This window comes from Sus scrofa, chromosome 14 (genome assembly GCF_054392235.1).
Source record: "Sus scrofa isolate SSC_HxYL_T2T_F1_AM1 chromosome 14, Sscrofa_HxYL_maternal_Yorkshire_Landrace_v2.0, whole genome shotgun sequence".
Classification (NCBI taxonomy): domain Eukaryota; kingdom Metazoa; phylum Chordata; class Mammalia; order Artiodactyla; family Suidae; genus Sus; species Sus scrofa.
This window is the reverse complement of record NC_139396.1, coordinates 44534089-44552912: the sequence shown is the minus strand read 5'-3', so window position 1 is coordinate 44552912 and position 18824 is coordinate 44534089. Positions and strand designations below refer to the sequence as shown.

Genomic DNA, 18824 nt, shown 5'->3' with positions numbered 1-18824 from the left:
GGCAGTTCGGCTGGTGCTGTGCCACCCTGTGTTGGCAGGAGGAGGGGCGGGGGTGGAGGGGCCTTGGTGTGTGGGAGGGACGTCACTTCCTCCACAGCCTTAGTGAAAACAGTCATGTTACTTCTCTCTTTAGGAAAAGAGTTGAGATCTAAGGGACTCGATGTGTTATCGGAGAACTTCCTGGTAAGTTCAGGACTGTCTGTCACCTCACCATGTAAGAGAATGGAAGCAGTGTAAGGGAAATAGTGTCGGGGAGTTACCTGGTGGCTCAGTGGCTTAAGGATCTGGCGTGGTCACTGCTGAGGCATGGGTTTGATCCCTGGCCGGGGAACTTCCATATGCCGTGGGTGCTGCCAAAAAGAAAAAATAGTGTCTGACAAAGTGGAGTTACTCATTTTATTTGGAGAAACATGTAGATATGACTCGTGCTCCCTTTCAGTATAAAAGCAGTCTACTTTGGGCACAAATCTGGCTCTTTGTAGCTTTAGGCTCCCCTAGGGTGTTACTTGGTGGTTTGGGGAGATGCAATGAGCACAGTGAGTGGGTATAGTCTTGCTCCTCCACCACCTTGCACCTTTCCTGTAACTGGTGGCAGATGGTGACCCACACGCTGGTCACAGGCTCCCCCTTGTCTTCCTAAGTGCATGTAAAGTGGACATTTCTGCTTTGGTTTCTCACTCTGTGTTTTCGGATCTCATGCTTGCGATTTGTGTTTTGTGTTCCAGGATTCAGGGACATCTGGAAGAAAGAGAAGAGCTAGCACATCCTTAACTGATGACGAAGGTCTGTCCCCCATGCTCTTAGCTGTCTGTGGGTGCTCTGAAACCACAGGTGCCATCACACTCGGTGCTGCCAGGGCCCACCCAGCATGGCGTGCACCAGCAAGTCCTGTGGCTCAGGGGCTTGTGTGGTTGGGGGCTGGCACCTTGGTGGATGGTGGGGTTTTGCACTGAAGACACAGGAGTTGGCTTGTGGAAGAGGGAGCGTGTTGGATTGTGTGTGTGTGTGCGCGCGCGCGCACGCGTGTGCCTTTGTAAGGGAGGGGGCAGGCATGTTGATGGGAAGGAATCAGCTGAGAGGGGCTGGGGCCGGTGGGAGAGGAGGTGCAGTCCACCTGGGAAGGCCTGCTATGGAAGGCCTGTGCTCAGACAGAGAGGTGGCCGTGGCAGGTGGAGTTCTGCTGTGGGTGCTGCCAGGACTAGGGTACAGGGCTGAGGCTGGTTTGAGATGGGGACAATGGTTGCACAGGACAGCTGAGCTTGGGAATCCTCTGATATGGGTGATGGCAAATTCATAGTAATGCCAGACAAGAGGCTTGTGGATTTTTCTGTAGTGGGGCCCTGCTGGTGGACAAGAAGTTTCCAATCACTCCCTGTTGTCTAAGTAGGTTTGTTATGTAATGAAAACCAGACTGTACTTCACACCCTGCAACGGAAGAGAAAGTATGGTCCGTGGTTTTTTGTTCACTTAATAAACTGCCATTTCCAGATTTAACCTGAATTTAAGCCTGGATTTAAGACTTATTTTTAACTTCTCTAATACCTGTGCAGAACAGTTGTGAAACCTTGTAATGTTTTGTGAATAATTGCAAAGATGGTGACTGACATGTGGTGATAACTCTTTCAGTGGAAGACGAGGAGGAGACGATCGAAGAGGAAGAAGCAAATGAAGGGGCTGTGGATCACCAAACAGAACTGTCTAACTTAGCCAAAGAAGGTAAGCCTCCTGAAACTGCTCCGTTAGACACAACCCCATAGACGGCGTGCAGTGCAGCCAGCTGTGTTATCTCTCCCTTGCCGGAAGGCCTGGATCTGGCGTTTATCATTCCCTCAGCACGCTGGATGGACTGCTTTGCCACGTGCGTTGAAACTTTGGATAAGCAGGATCACTGGTCCACCCGCTCAGTTTTCTCAGTTCTGTTCCCAGGTTTCGTCCTTATTGTTATGTTGCTTTAAATTCACTAATTCTTGCTGCTGATCATTGTTGCTTGTGTAAACACATCACAGGTTATCAGTTGTGCTATTGCTGGGCGTTCCGGTGGCTCCTTTGCTTCCATCCTCACAGATGGTGTGTGCGGTACTCTTATGTTTCCTGTGCATATGGGTGCGAGTACCTGTGCTCAGCAGAGGTGGGGCTGCGAGCCATGCACACACGAGGCTGGTGCCCACCATGGTCCCAGCAGCTCTTGAAGTCCCCCAGCGGTGGGGTGGAGGCGGCAAGGCCTTGTCTCTGGTGACCTTGAGGAGCAGCCTCTTTTCAAGGGTTTCCAAGTCAAAAGTCTTTGCCCATTTGGTCTTGGGTTTTCTTCTCTGTTCTGACTGTGGGTGTTGTTCTTATGGTCTGAATACTTTTCCTTGGTGGTGATATGTGTCATAGTGACCCTTCCCAGTTTGTTGTATTTGTCTTTATTCTCTTTATGGTGCCTGTTGAGGAGCAGGTATCCATAATTTTAGTGTAGTTGAGTTTGTCAGTCTTGTTAAAAACAAACTTCTTACTTCAAGGTCACAAGGTTATCTTCCTGTATTGTCTAAAAATGTTTTTGATTTTCATATTGATGCCTTTAATCCATCAAGAATTGCTTTTGTCTCTAGTGTGAAATAAGAGTTCATTTCCTGGAGTTCCTGTTGTGGCTCAGCAGGTTAAGGACCCGGTGTTGTCTCTGTACAGATGTGGGTTCAACCCCTGGCTTCGCTCAGTGGGTTAAGGATCCAGACTTGCTGCAAGCAGCAGCACAGGTTGAAGATGTGGCTTGGATTCTTTGTTGCTGTGGCTGTGGCATAGGCCTGCAGTTGTAGCTCCAAATCAACCCCTAGCTGGGGAACTTCCAGGTGTGGCTATAAAAAGGGGGAAAAAAAGTGCAGTTCCTTGTTTTCCCAAATGGATAGCTCATTGTCCCAGTGCCATTTATTTGTTTGTTTTTTTCTTTTTTGGCTGCCCTGTGGCATATGGAGTTCCTGAGCCAGGGATCATCAGATATAAGCTGCAGTTGTGACTTAGGCTGCAGCTGCAGCAACACCTGATCCTAAACACACTGTGCTGGGCCAGGGGTCAAACCTGCATCCCAGCACTCTCAAGATGCTGCTGATCCCCTTGCGGCACAGCAAGAACTCCGTAGGGCCATTTAAAAAGCCCTTCCTTCCTCAGTGGCAGTTCAGACATTAGTTTTCCTGATATGCATGGCTCTTTCTGGGACATTTATTGTTTCATTGGTCGGTTTGTACCAATACCACACTCTTGATTATTCTAGCTTTATAATAAATCTTGAGATCTGGCTAGGGAAGTCTTCCTGCCTCGTTCTTTTTTAGGAGAGTCTTGACTGTCTTGGGCCTGTTTCAGGTCCATCTCAGAATCAGCTCATCAAGTTTCAGAGAAAAACTTGTTGGGAATTTTGATTCAGATGTGGTTGAATGAGTGGCCGTTTGGTGAGAATTGCACCTTTATGAACTGGAGCTTTTCCAGTCTATTCTCTCCATTTACTTAGGTCTTCCTAAATAGCTTCCACTAACATTTTATGATTGTGTATTTCTTATTGGATTACTAGGTGCATTATATTTTTTTGAGCTGCAGTAAATGGTATATTTTATAAGATAACATTTTTAATTTGTTGCTGGTACGTAGAAATGCAGGTTTTTTTTATGTATCGCCCTTAAATCCAGCAACTCTGCTGAACTCTCACATGCTTCTGTGTATACAACTGCTTCGTCTCTGGAGAGTAACTGTTTTTCCTTTATGATCCTGGTCCTTTTATTACTGTTCCTTAGGAGAAAGTGTAGAAGTAGAGGTGCTGGTGGTGGACACCTTTGGCTTGTTCTTGATTCAAGAGGGACGCTGTCCTGCAGAAAGGCAGTAGGTTGCAGTGGTCAGTCACTACTGCTGGGTTCAAATCCAGTGTCCGTCTTCTCTCTCCTCTTAGCCTTCTAGCTTCACCTTCTTTTCTATTGTTGCTCTCATTCCCATGTACGTCTGTGACTTATGTGAGTCTGTGGTGGCTTGGTGCTTTAGCGCCTCAGCCACTTCCTGCAGGGCAGGAATCCTGGGCTGTGGGAAGATGCGGTCATTGGTGGGCTGGCTGTTGGTGGTCAAGCCCAGTCCCTCCCACCGAGACATCTGGGGTGGCTGTTTGAGCATCCTCATGATGGGGTGGTGTGGCGGCTGGTCCCCCCAGAGCTGGGATCCACCTGTGGCTGTGTCTGCTACAGCAGAGCCCCGCGAGCTACTCACTGTTGCTTCACACCATTGGGTGAGCACCCTGGTTAGCCCTGGCCAACAGGGGGTGACCAGGCTGTGACCACGAGAGCTGTGTCTTTGGGGCTGGCTGCCATAGCCTCTGTGATGCCTCGTCTTCATTCCTGGGATGCTTCTTCCCCGTCAGCTTGCCTCTCTCGCCCCTCACAAATCTTTCAACGCTTTCTTTATGTAGATGTGAAATTTTTAAAGCCCTAATTCTCAGTATTTATCTATCTAGATAGAATCTTTTCTCCCCTTATGTCTTCAAACTAGTTTATATGTATGAAGGCTGTTGATTTTTGTGAATTAAATTTGTTCCAAGACACCTTACTGTAGTGTGTTATTATTGTAGTAGTTTTTCTGTTGTTTCACCTTTTTTTCCCCTACTTTGATAGCCATTGTATGATGTATGTATACATTTCTCAGCGTTTTGTTATGAAAACATTGAGACATACAGAAAAGTTAAAAAACCTTATTATGATCACGCATATACCCACCACCTACCTTCTACAGGTAGGTTTTACTTGCTTTTATCACATATCTACCCATCAGGCCCATGTGATGAATAGTTTGAATCACAAGCAAATGAAGTCACTGAATTGTTACTAGTCTTCATGAATAGTGTCTTTAATACTGTTCTTTTGGGATATGTCTGTGTGGCATTCGTTATTTTGACCACAGGTGTTATTGGTATATAACATGCATGAGAATAACTCCCATGTCACAGGTCACAGACAGACTCATGAAGGTGGAAAGTAACGAGGGTAGAGAGCATGAAATTTAAAGCTCTTTAGCTTTTCATACTGGTTTCCAAAATTAAGCCTGTTTATGCCAATGTTGAGAGTGTTGACTCATTCTGTTTGTCCAGCATTTGGTTTTTAAGGTGGTTGCTAGTGTGATGGATGACAAATTGTGCACTGATTTCTAGAGATACTCTGTTTTAAAAACTTAATGAGGCAGTGCCCACTGTGGCACAGAGGAAACAATCTGACTAGTATCCATGAGGACGTGGGTTTGATCCCTGGCCTTCCTCAGTGGGCTGGGGATCCTGTGTTGCCATGAACTGTGATGTGGGTCGCAGGTGCGGCTCGGATCCTGCGTTGCCGTGGCATAGGCTGGCAGCTACAGCTCTGATTTGACCCGTAGCTTGGGAGCTTCCATATGTCGCCAGTGCAGCCCTAAAAAAATACAAAATAAAAAATAAATTTAAAAAAAGAAATAAAAACTTAATGAGCCCTTTATAGTCTTTTGTGTATGAAACAGCTCCATGGTCTTTGCCCATTGTGATGGGTTAATCAATTAGAGTGAGCTCTTTCTGCAAAAAGTCTGTAATAATTTTTTATCATGCCTTTCAAACATTTATATTTTATTTTTTACTTTTATTTGGGGTTTTGTATTTTTATGTATCTTAGCCAGCAATTATTTCCATCAATAGTTTTTTCCATATATTAATATATAGATTTTACTGTGCATTTATTAGATTATTTTAGAAATATTTGTCCTTTTATGAAGAAAAGTTTAATTTCTTCATTTCATAGATGTCATCTTCATAAAGAAAATACCTTATCCCGTGTATCAGTAGTGGGCAATCATTACTAATAGTTTTTGGAAAAAATAAATATGCTTTTAGAAAATACATACTTTCCCCAAGGAATTACTTTAAAGCTGGGAAAAAGAGTACACAGTTGACCTTTGAACAACATGGGTGTGAACTGCCCGTTCTCTTACAGTAGTGGTAAATACTACAGTCCTGCACGACCCACGGTCAGTTGATTGTGGAAGAACCTCATATAAGGAGGGTGGGCTGTAAGTTAGATGCAGATTTTCGTCTACACAGAGTCCCCACCCCTAACCCCCAGGATGTTCAAGTCAACTGTATATGAAAGGGCCCTTTTCCTGACTGTTTTCTTCCCAGCTGACACTGTTGGTATCAAATAGTCTTTCTTCTTACAACCTTTTCTAGCTGAATTGCCCTTAATTGATTTGATGAAGTTGTATGAAGGTGCCTTTCTGCCGAATTTCCAGTGGCCCCAACCTAAACCTGACAGCGACGAGACAAGTGAAGAAGAAGGTCAGTTTTAACATCTTTGAAGAACTTAGCTTTGAGAACAGAAGTCAAAATATTAACAGGAAGCATGCTTAAAACAGTTTAAGAATTTTCTTCCTTTCTTTTAGTCTGATGAAAATATATTTAATGTGCAATTTTATATTAGTAGTTTTATTCTATGCTTTTTATTTTTATTGATTAACTCGCATAAATATCAGAGTACTTGCTTAAGTGGTCAATGATGTAGAAATACTTTCCTCCAGATTTATAAAATTCATTATTTTATGGTTCCAGATTTTTATCATATTTGTTCAGGCTGTGCTACGATGTTTCAAGCACACACACAGACTATGCCAGGAAGTCTACTTATTCTTGTTTTCATCCTGCCTGCTCTGGTCATTAGACGTGGCTGCCCATGGGGAGGTTGGCAGGGAGGAGCCTGGCAGAGTCCTGTGCGGAGGCCAGGGCTTTCTGGACCCCTTGCTAGAGCAAGACTAGAGGGGCTAGCAGCTCCCTTGCTTGCCCAAACTGAAATGCTTCTTTTTCTTTTTTCAGCTTTTTAGGGCCACACCCACGGCATATGGAAGTTCCCAGGCTAGGGGTCAAATCGGAGCTGCAGCCGTCAGCCTATACCACAACTGCAGCAATACCAGATCCCAGCTGCATCTGCAACCTACGCCACAATTCACAGCAACGCCAAATTCTTATAATCCACTGAGCGAGGGATCGAAACCACATCCTCAAGGATACTGGTCGGGTTTGTTACCACTGAGCCACAGTGGGAACTCCTAAACTGAGATGCTTCTAATTCTTCCTTTCTTGGTGGTGCTGGGGGTGGGGGTGGGGGCAGTCACTAAACCCTTCAATGGCCATACATTTATCAGTGATACTCGCTATTGATTGTTATACAGAGATTTTCTAACTTCACCCAAAGGCCTTCCAGAGTGGCCCTGCACTTGATAGTTTCATAAGTGTTTGTACTTGTTTATCTAGATAGTGTTGTTAGCTATATAAGGTGGATTAAAGACTGAAAAATTGCTGCTTAATTTTGTATTTGAAGTATTTGGGTTCTGTAGACTTCCCCCTGACTCCCCTCCTGGGCTCATCATACCTTCCCAGGAGTCTCCAATCCCGCCAATCTCTTTCTTCTGTTGTTCACAGACATGGAAGACTGCTCTGGTGACCGGGAGAGCCGGAAGGATGTGGTTCTCATAGACTCACTGTTCATCATGGACCAGTTTAAAGCCGCAGAGAGAGTGAATGTCGGGAAACCTCACACAAAGGACATCGCAGAAGTGACCGCCGTGGCTGAAGCCGTCCTGCCCAAGGGCAGTGCCCGGATCAGCACCGGGGTGAGGCCTGCACCCTGGGGTGAGGCACTGTACCCCTCTGCATGAGGGATGGCGTCGCCATGAGGTGGGGGCGGCTGCTGCTCCCACACATGCTCTAGCTCACCTGCAGAAGTTGTCAGGAAAGCAAGTGCCGACCCCTCCTTCTCTGTTACCTGTAAAGTGTTTTTGTGGCTTTGTAGTAGGCTCATCATATGACTGATCTGGCTTCCCTTTGGAGAAAAAGTTCTCATGGTTATTGGCCCATCTGCCCCTGCAGGTGAAGCTGACCGCCCCGGCTCTGTTGTACGGCGCACTCAGAGATTACCAGAAGATTGGTCTGGACTGGCTGGCCAAACTCTACCGAAAGAACCTCAATGGCATATTGGCAGACGAGGCAGGGCTCGGTAAAACGGTGCAGATCATTGCTTTTTTTGCCCACCTAGCTTGTAATGAAGGTAAGAGCTTGTTTTTTTGGGTTTTTTTTGTTTTTTGTTTTTATCTTTTTGCCATTTTCTTGGGCCACTCTCTCGGCATATGGAGGTTCCCAGGCTAGGGGTCTAATTGGAGCTGTAGCCACTGGCCTACGCCAGAGCCATAGCGATGCGGGAACCGAGCCGCGTCTGCAACCTACACCACAGCTCACGGCAACGCCAGATCCTTAACCCACTGAGCAAGGGCAGGGACCAAACCCGCAACCTCATGGTTCCTAGTCGGATTTGTCAACCACTGAGCCACGACGGGAACTCCAGAGCTTGTTGTTTTTTGAACAGTTTGCTGAGACTGAACTGTGAGCAGTGCATCTGGTGTGAGGGTGGGGAGAGGCCTTTTCTTTGCTCCTTTGCTCCATGCTATGGTCCAGGACTCTGGAGACGGGGCTCAGAAGCACCAGTGAAACAAACAGTAAACACTAGATCGAGTAACTGACCGTTTTTTCAGAGTCTGACGTAGTGCAAGACCCACCAGACCACATCTCAGGCTTTGAGGTTCTATGGCCCTGTGGCCTGTCAGCATGTGGACAGCAGTGCAGGCGGCCTCGCTCTCACCTCCTGGTGCCCACAGGCTGGTTGTGAGCATTCCTCCTGCCACCGGCTTGAGGGGTAGTGCTCTGGGCCTACCACCATCTTCCTTGCGCAGAGGCGTGGATCCGCCCCCGCAGTCTGCTCTGCTGCCTGGTTCCTCTGCCACCGTTAGGGTGGAGGGCGCAGCAGGCGGCGGTCTCTCCGCTGCTGTTCAACTGCCGAGCCTGCGTTCTGTGCCTGCTCGGCCTGTGTGGTGCCCGCCTGGTCCCTGCTCTGTGCCTGTGGCTGTAGAAGAGCAAATGCCCGAGTCTCTAACACAGGACAGGGTGTGGTGGGCCTCATCTTGCAGAACACCTGGAGGTGAGCCGTGGACCCTCTCCTTAGTGGGGAAGCACAGACACGTCAGCTTCCTTCACGGTGGAGCTTGAGAAATAAAGGGCCTGCCTAAGTGAGGAGGGCCTTGGCATCTGGGTAGGTTGGTTGGGGGTCCAGATGTGTAGAGCGGGTTATGATTCCTTCAGCCTGGGGGAAGTTTCTTTCTCTCGGTCCCTCCCATTGGTAAGCAGTTACTTAGTGTCTTCAGTAAATAACTCTTCTTTACCCTTGGTTTTGAAAGCTTACTTGATTTCACATGAGTTTGAATACAAATGGATCAACTTTGGGACCTTTGTTCTTGTGTTACTATGTTTCCCTTTTTTAACCCAGTACCACACAGCGTTCAGTGTGGTACTTCAAAGTGAGTTTTTTTTTTTTTTTTTTTTTGTCTTTTTGTCTTTTGTTGTTGTTGTTGTTGTTGTTGTTGTTGCTATTTCTTGGGCCGCTCCCGCGGCATATGGAGGTTCCCAGGCTAGGGGTTGAATCGGAGCTGTAGCCACCGGCCTACGCCAGAGCCACAGCAACGCGGGATCCGAGCCGCGTCTGCAACCTACACCACAGCTCACGGCAACGCTGGATCGTTAACCCACTGAGCAAGGGCAGGGACCGAACCCGCAACCTCGTGGTTCCTAGTCGGATTCGTTAACCACTGCGCCACGACGGGAACTCCCAAAGTGAGTTTTAATAGATACCGTTATCTCAAGATGGGGAAGTACCTTGTCTTACTATTTTATTGTTTAGGTGAAAAAAGTGTTCATTGCTATATTTCTAATAGTAAAAAAGTGGAAGCAGTGTACATTGCCAGAAGTAAGAGATTTTATTTCATTAATAGAACAAATGGATTGAACAAATGAATGAATCATTATTCATTCTACAGGTACTTACCTAATACCTACCCCATTCTCAGCACTGAACCAGCCACTGAGGGTGCATCTGTGAAGAGTACAAAGCACCCACCCCCACCCTCGCCAGGGGGCCCACTCTGGGCTCAGACAGTGAATCAGAAATGTGGAAGAGCCGGGCGTTTGCACTTTATACAGTGTGCAGAGGCCGGGGAAAGCCGTGGCCATCCGGAGCAGGGGGGCTCAGGGAGATCGGGGGCTCAGGGAGATGGGGGGCTCAGAGGCTGAAGTGGAAGCAGGTGTGTCCATGGAACAGTGCTGAGGCTGGTGCAGGGGTGGGGGTGCACAGAGCCAGGGGCCTGGCTCTTCTGCAGTAGAGCCCTGCAGGTATCGGAGGGAGTGTGGAGGGGTCACTCAGTTGCTTTTGTGCTGGGCCCGCTGTTGGGAAGGTTGTTGTGCTGGGAGAAAGTGGGCGGGTCCTGACTGCTCCACTTGGGCACTTGGATAGACCAAGCGTGACCCACCTTGGACCTGGCTCCCTGTGTGGCCCAGTGTCCTTGGGTTCCTCAGCAGACTTTGAGTCGGGGGTTCTGATAAGTTCACACAATTATAGTCCCTCACAAACTTACCACCTTTTCCCACCTGCTTCCATCCTCAGCAGTGACCACAAGGTGTGTGCTCAGCCTCCCTTCATCCAGTGTAAACAGACATGTTCACAAACACATACATAGGTACTTTGTTCCTTTCCAGAAATGGGACAAAGTGCTAAATCCTAGTGAACACCTGGGGTTGAGTTCCATTTCCCTCCTGGTGAGGTTGTGCCTCTCAGAGTTTGTTTTCCACTTGTATTTTTTCCTTTGTGTGATTTCTGTACATTTCCTTGTTCATTTCCTCTTGGGCAATTCTTTTTTTTTTGGCAATTCTTTTTTTTTTTTGGTCTTTTTGCTATTTCTTTGAGCTGCTCCCACGGCATATGGAGATTCCCAGGCCAGGGGTCGAATCGGAGCTGTAGCCACCGGCCTACGCCAGAGCCACAGCAACGCGGGATCCGAGCCGCGTCTGCAACCTACACCACAGCTCACGGCAACGCCGGATGGTCAACCCACTGAGCAAGGGCAGGGACTGAACCCGCAACCTCGTGGTTCCTAGTCGGATTCGTTAACCAATGCGCCACGACGGGAACTCCTGGCAATTCTTTTTTTTTAATTGAAGTATAATTGAGTATAGCACAGTGATTCAGTTATACGTATACATATATATATTTCAGATTCTTTTCTCTTACAGGTTATTACAAGATATTGAATATAGGTCCCTGTGCTAGACAGTAATCTTATTACTTATATCTGTTTTATGTATAGTATTTTGTATCTGTTAATCCCATACTCCTGATTTCCCTTTGGTAACCAGAAGTTTGTGTCTGTGAGCCTTTTTTCTATTTTGTATACAGATTTGTTTGTATTATTTATTAGACTTCACAGATTAGTGATCTCATATGACATTTGTCTTTCTCTGACCTACTTCACTTAGTAAGATAATTCTCTAGGTCAATCTATGTTGTTGCAAATGGCATTATTTCATTCTTTGTTAGGCTTGGTAATAATCCATTGTGTGTGTGTGTGTGTGTGTGTACACACCACATTTTATCCATTTGTCTGTCGGTGAACATTTAGGTTGCTCCCATGTCTTGGCTCTTATAAATGATGCTGCTATGAATGTTGGAGTGCATGTCTCTTTTCAAAGTAGAGTTTTTGTTTTTTCCAGATATATACCCAGTAGTGGGATTGCTGGACCATGTTGCAACTCTCATTTTAGTTTTTTGAGGGGCCTCCATATTGTCCTCCATAGCAGCTACATCAGTTTACATTCCCACCAACAGTGTAGGAGGGTTCCCTTTTCTCCATACCTTCTCCAGCATTTATTACTTGTAGACTTTTTTTCTTTTTAGGGCTGTACCTATGACATATGGAAGTTCTCCAGGCTAGGGGTTGAATTGGAGGTACAGCTGCTCGCCTACACCATAGCCACAACAACCTGGGAACTGAGCCACATCTGCGACCTATGCTGCAGCTCACGGCAACACCTTTACCCGCTGAGTGAGGCCAGGGATTGAACCCATATCCTCATGGACACTATGTTGGGTTCTTAACCCGCTGAGCCACAACTGGAACTCCACTTGTAGACGTTTTGATGAAGGCCATTCTGACCCATGTGAGGTGGTAGTTTTGATTTGCATTTCTTTTTTTTTTTTGTCTTTTGTCTTTTGTTGTTGTTGTTGTTGTTGTTGCTATTTCTTGGGCTGCTCCCGCGGCATATGGAGGTTCCCAGGCCAGGGGTTGAATCGGAGCTGTAGCCACCGGCCTACGCCAGAGCCACAGCAACGCGGGATCCGAGCCGCGTCTGCAACCTACACCACAGCTCACGGCAACGCCGGATGGTCAACCCACTGAGCAAGGGCAGGGACTGAACCCGCAACCTCATGGTTCCTAGTCGGATTCGTTAACCACTGCGCCACGACGGGAACTCCTGATTTGCATTTCTTTAATAGAGATGTTGAGCATCTCTGCATGTGTTCATTGGCCATCTGTATGTCTTCTTTGGAGAAATGTCTGTTTAGGTCCTCTGCCCACTTTTTGATTGAGGTGTTTATTTTTTCGATACTGAGTTTTATAAGCTTTCATATATTTTGGATGTTAATCCCTTGTTGATCATATTGTTTGCAAATATTTTCTCCCATTTTGGGTGGTTCTTTTTAAGGATCAACAGTAGCACTTCACATACATACTGTAGCAGCCACAGATATGTGTGTTGTAGGTATTTTTTCCAAGTCTGCCATTTCTGTCTTTTAACTTGGCTTATGTTTTTTTATAGCACAGAAGTAGAAGTTTATGTGTATTGCGCTAATAATTTTATTTATTTATTTATTTATTTATTTATGCATTTTAGGGCCGCACCTGAGGCATATGGAGGTTCCCAGGCTAGGGGTCCAATTGGAGCTATAGCTGCCAGCCTACACCACAGCCACAGCAACGTGGGATTCCCAGGCTAGGGGTCTAATAATTTTAAAAACCCTTATTTTTCTGAAAAATGAAATTGACGCTGTGTTTGGGTTGGTTTGAGTGTGTTCTGACGAGCAGTTGGAAACTACAACGAGTGTGACCGTGGGGCCCACTCAGTAGGCACAGGGCTCCAGGGCCTGTGGACTGAGGTCTCTTCCTTTCTGAGCGTTTGTTGTTGATGAGAGTTCTTTCCCCCCACTTACATTAAGGCATCACCGTGTTTTTGAATAACTGTTCAAGTCATCGAGTAATTAGTCACTCAGCCCTGCTATTGAGTGCATCCGGTGTGACCTCAGACCCCTAGAGCCAACAGACTTCTGCAGGGGAGCAGCCTGTTTTGATGGTCGTGGCTACCTCGTAGGGAAGGCAGAGGATGCCTCTATGACCCTGCTGCACATCTGCTTTAGCGCCCTGGGACTTCCCACACACACCTCCTCTCCTGAACCTGACAGATGGTTTTGGTTAAAGAGGAAACTCTTGGGAGTTCCCTTCATGGCTCAGAGGTTAATGATCCTGACTAGGATCCAGGAGGTTGCGGGTTCGATCCCTGGCCTCGCTCAGTGGGTTAAGGATCCAGCATTGCCATGAGCTGTGGTGTAGGTGGCAGATGAGGTTCATATCCCGTGTTGCTGTGGCTGTTACGAAAGCTGGCAGCTGCAGCTCTAATTCAGCCCCTAGCCTGGGAACCTCCACATGCCTCAGATGTGGCCCTAAAGAGCAGAAAAAGAAAAGAAAAAAGAAGAAACTCCTGTATTTCCTTTTCTTTGTAGGCAACTGGGGCCCTCACCTTGTCATTGTGAGAAGCTGCAACATACTCAAGTGGGAGCTCGAGCTGAAGCGCTGGTGTCCGGGACTCAAAACGCTCTTGTATGTTGGCAGCCATAGAGAACTCAAAGCAAAGAGACAGGTATTTCATGTTAAAGTTGAACTAGAACTAAACTGAAGACCATTTTAATTGCTATAGAAGACAAACTTCCAAGTGTTAATACATGCTTATAATTATTGTAAATCTCTAATTTGTGGGTTACCAGACCTTGCAGTTGTCCCTGAAGTTAGAGCCCCTTGAGGCATAGACTACATATACCGGGTAAACCAGCTGTTACCTTCAGGGAAGTGCAAATAGCCTTCTTTTCTGCACGCATCACTTTCACTTCCAGGGAAGTGAAGGGGTTTCCCCACAATGCAAGTGATCTCTGGAGATGCTGCCGTCCTTTTAAACTACAGACCTCTTGATTATCACAGGCATAAATGAGAAAATGTGCTGAGTTCTGAAGTATAAATCTATGAAATTCCCATGGAAGCGTTTATTAGGAATATTTGTGGCAAATAGATGAGCTTCTAAGATTAATTTGGACTCTTTTCTGCCCAGTAGTTTCTTGTCTAGATTCTAAGTATGTTATAGATCACAGTTTTTCATCAGCAAGAAAATTTTGGTTGTACAGTGTTGGGTAATATAAAATACCTGAGGTGTGTTTCCTTCCTTTCTTCTTCTCTCCCTTTCTTTGCTTTTTAAAAGTTTATAATGTAAGAGTTCCCTGGTGGTCTAGTGCTTAGGACTCAGTTCTTTCATTGCTGCAACCTGGATTCAATCGCTGGTCTGGGAACTGAGATCCCACATCAAGTCACTGTTTGCTGTGGCAAAAAAAGAACCCCTAAAACTTATAATGCAGTCAATTGAAACATAGATATTCACATTTCCTGTCATCTTCTGAATACGTTTTTCCTTCACTTAGATTATGTTCTCTGAAAGCTTCAGGATGCTATGTGCTAATCTGTTTTCCAAAAGCAATTTTTTTTTTTTTTTGGTCTTTTTGTCATTTCTAGGGCTGCTCCCTCGGCATATGGAGGTTCCCAGGCTAGGGGTTGAATTGGAGCTGCAGCCGCCGGCCTACACCAGAGCCACAGCAATGCTGGATCCGAGCCATGTCTACAACCTACACCACAGCTCATGGCAACGCCGGATCCTTAACCCACTGAGCAAGGCCAGGGATCGAACCTGCAACCTCATGGTTCCTAGTCAGATTTGTTAACCATTGCGCCACGACGGGAACTTTTTTCTTTTTTGCAAAAGCAATTGTTAATGCCTCCAAAGCAGTTTCTTAATTTTTCTGCACAGGTGCTTTAGACTCCTGGTGGAAAAGATCATAAAACTCTGTGTGGTGATAGCGAGTTACTAAGAGAGGAGTGAAGTGGCTGTGGGTGGGAACAGGCCAGCTCTCCAGGTTTGCTGGGGAAGAGCTGGCTGAGGCCTGCTTCCTGTGCCGCAGGAGTGGAGCGAGCCCAACAGCTTCAACATCTGCATCACCTCCTACAAGCAGTTCTTCAGGGGCCATGCCTCCTTCCCAAGGGCCCGCTGGAAGTGCCTGGTCATCGACGAGATGCAGCGAGTGAAGGGCATGACCGAGAGGCACTGGGAGGCCGTGTTCGCCCTGCAGAGGTCTGGCTGCCCTGGGTGCTGGGTGCTGGGTGCTGGCACTCACTGCTGAGGGGTCTGCCGTGATTAATCTAAGGGTTCTTTGGGAGAAACAGAGGAAATTGCAGAGGCACACAAAATGGCCGTACGGCCTCTAGGGTTCCCTGCACCTCTGTCCTAGTTCATTGAGCCAGAAAGCCCCAAAGCGCTCATTTTGTTCATTCAAGGGTGTGTGCGAATATGTGTGCATGCACACGGGGGTGTGGGTGCTCCTTAAAATCATCATCCCTTTTCCTAAACATCTTCAGAGAAAGCAGTTCTGCACCTCGCTTGATATATTTGGATTTCAGACAGCATCTCTCCTTCTGTGCTCAGTCAGCAGCGTCTGCTGCTCATCGACGCACCTCTGCACAACACCTTCCTGGAGCTGTGGACCATGGTGCACTTCCTCATCCCTGGCATCTCCAGACCCTACCTGCACTTCCCCCTGAAAGCCCCCAGCGAGGAGAACCAGGACTACTATCACAAGGTGGTCATCCGGCTGCACAGGGTACGTGTGGCTGCCACGGCCGCCACCTGATTGCAGAATTCCTCAGCTTCGCAGGAGTGTCGAGATGTCCTTTTCGGAAAGGAGACATAGATAGTTTTTTTTTCAGGTGACACAGCCTTTTATTTTGAGGAGGACTAAGAGAGACGTGGAGAAGCAGCTGACAAAGAAATACGAGCACGTTTTGAAGTGCCGTCTTTCCAACCGGCAGAAGGCCTTGTACGAGGATGTCATCCTGCAGCCGGGGTGAGTGCAGGTCTGTGCCCCGGGGTCACTCTCCCTGCGGAAAGGAGCCAGGCCCCTCTGGCCTCACAATGGCTCCTTCTGGGAGGATGGGCGCCCAGAGCTGGAGGCCATGCTCCCACCAGGCCCTGGTGGCTATGGGTCTCTTGGACACGTCCAGTTCTCTCAGGCTCGCCTGGCCTGTCCCCTCTCTGGTCTGGTCCTGTGTCTGGATCCACTCTGCTTGCCGTCTCAGAGCGCTAGGTGGAGCTAACCTGGGTGTAGCGGAATATGTGTGTGTGTCCCCCGCCTCAGTGCTGGGCTCGCAGTGTTTTAGTTTAGATTTATACAGGAGACCCGGTCTGAGTGGGCAGCCCATCCATTTGTGGCCTCTTGTAGGACTGGGGCTGAGGACAGTGTGCATATCACAGAGCAGGTGTGCTCTGCCATGCCAGGTGGCCACCCCTTCATGACCCCTGGCTGCCCAGGGACACCTGTGCCTGTGGATGGGCCCGGAAGGGAGGGACCCTGTCCTCTCCATGATCCACACAGGGGAACTCATGTTCTCCCCACGTTCCTGAATTTATGTGGAAGAACAGAAACACGCACATAGAGTTAAAGCTGTAAAGATTTTAGATTCATCTGTGCTCAGTCTTGTACCCTTATGTGTCTTCTCACAAGTGGCCAAGAGGGGTCACACCTGGAGCTCACCACTTTCCCCACAGACCCTCCTCATCAGCCTGAGGGGGCCCAGCATTCCAGAACGAGTTCCCGTGTTTCTGTACCAGGGCTGACCTGACAGGCTGCTCACCTGGCTCACCTGCCCCTGCCCCCGTGCCAGGGACATGGAGGGTGACGGTGTGGGGCCCAGGCACAACCATTGTGGGGCTGAGGCTCTGGGGGAGACGATGTGCTTGATCGCAGCCACCGAGTTGAGCGAGTCTGGGCTGCTGTGCTGTCACCTGAGCACCACACACTCAATGTGGGTAGACCTGCTCTCAGGCCTCCCCGAGGTTTTCCTCTCAGGACCGTGCTCTACGGCCCAGTCTGTCCTCTTTGCCACCTCCTTGTCCTTCTCCTCTCCCCATCCCACCCCCTCTGCTCCTGAGTCACCGCAGGCCAGCTGCCCCATCCTCCACGGCGCCTTCTGACCTTAGCTGCTGGGTACTCTGTGCTCTCTGACTGCCTTTCTGGGGCTCCCCAGCCCGGTGTTAGGTCCGTGGCTCTACCTCCTCACTGGGTCCTGGCACCAGTGGATGGCCGTGGATGGCCCTGCCTGGCCCTCACCCTGGCTTTCTAGCCTCCCATCCTGTTGAAGGGGCAGTGAGCCAGCCTGAGAGCAGCAACGTCACCAGGTGGGCTTGGATGTGAACGCCCCACATCACTGCTGCCTGAGCACATCCAAGAGGATGTGCAGTTCGGACCTGGGGCAAGGAATTAGCTGGGAGCGGATGGCAGCACTTGTGTCTCTTCCCTCACAGGACCCAGGAAGCCCTGAAGAGTGGGCACTTTGTGGACGTGCTGAGCATCCTGCTAAGGCTGCAGCGGATCTGCAACCACCCCGGGCTGGTGGAACCCCGGCTCCCGGAGTCCTCGTACACGGCAGGGCCGCTGCAGTACCGCTCAGCCTCCCTCATCCTGAAGGCACTCGATAGAGACTTTTGGAAGGTGAGGGTAGTCTGTCTCCGGTGGTTCCGGGATGTCAGTCTCAACTTGAAATGGGCTGGTGCTGGGCGGCACTGGGATGTCTGTGACATACCTTCCCCCTGACCTAGAACCCGCTTGGGAGTTGACCCTAAGGGGCCAGCCCAGTGTGAGGGATGTGGGGAGGGTTGGCTGTGAGGAGCAGGGAAGCAGGAGTTAGGACTGCAGGACCTGGGTGCCCTCACATGCAGTGGTCGGAGGCCTGGGAGAGGCCCAGGCCTTTTTATTAAAACATTAGCAATTTCCCCTAGGTGATGGAAATTTGTTTGTTTCCATTTTTTAAAGTTTTATTGTAGTATAGTTGATTTACAGTGTTGTGATAATTTCTCTTGTACAGCATAGTGATTGTTATATGTGTACACACATCAGTTCCTTCTCAGATTCTTTTCCAATATAGGTTATCACAGAATATCTGGTAGAGTTCCCTGTGCTATACAGCAGGTCTCCATTGGTCATTGGTTATTTTTTAACCAAAAAAAAATTATAGTTGTATACATTCCTGTGCTTGAATTTTTGGACGATAAAAGTTATTTTTACAAAACCAAAAATTTTAAAGCAAAAGTCATTGGTTAGGTCGGGTGGTTGTGAGCACAGATGTGCTATGCTCCTGGGTCTCAGCAGGCAGGCTGTGCCCTCTTCTGGGGCTGTCGGTCCTGCTCTGGCTTCCACACAGAGGCCCGGTGCTTGCCCAGGACCAGCCAGCAGCTGGCAGGTTGGCGTCTGAGTTCCTCTTCACATCCTCCACCCCAGGGGATGAAGGACCTGAGGTCCTGCAGATGTGGGAAAAAAACAGCTTGGAACCATCTTTGTGACTTGGGTAGGCTTGTGCAGGTTCAAGGTGTGGACAGGGCCGGGACCCTGGGGCCAGGTTGCAGGGGTGCAGGTTCTGGCTCAGCCTCTCCAGCAGCGCAGCTTCGGGTGATCGGTCTGCCTCAGTTTCCTTAGCACACAGAGGTTGTGAGGAGTAAGTCAGCATATGTGATGACCTGAGAAAGGGCCTGGTTGGTAAGCGGCATGCAGGTGAGTTAATGTAGTTAACGT

The 18824-nt window shown here is 48.2% G+C and overlaps 1 protein-coding gene across 50 annotated transcripts in view; it reads left to right on the top strand.

Annotated features, from left to right (window-relative positions):
• Nucleotides 1-18824, top strand: part of EP400 (E1A binding protein p400) — a 106740-nt gene that overhangs the window by 36105 nt on the left and 51811 nt on the right. For all 50 annotated transcript variants that reach the window (XM_084993449.1, XM_084993440.1, XM_005670520.4 and 47 more), the window contains 11 exons: nt 134-183; nt 726-783; nt 1627-1716; nt 6191-6298; nt 7436-7626; nt 7883-8060; nt 13668-13804; nt 15165-15334; nt 15686-15860; nt 15967-16103; nt 17561-17747. In XM_084993449.1, coding sequence (XP_084849575.1) covers nt 134-183; nt 726-783; nt 1627-1716; nt 6191-6298; nt 7436-7626; nt 7883-8060; nt 13668-13804; nt 15165-15334; nt 15686-15860; nt 15967-16103; nt 17561-17747 — 1481 coding nt within the window. The remainder of the gene's footprint in view (nt 1-133; nt 184-725; nt 784-1626; nt 1717-6190; nt 6299-7435; nt 7627-7882; nt 8061-13667; nt 13805-15164; nt 15335-15685; nt 15861-15966; nt 16104-17560; nt 17748-18824) is intronic.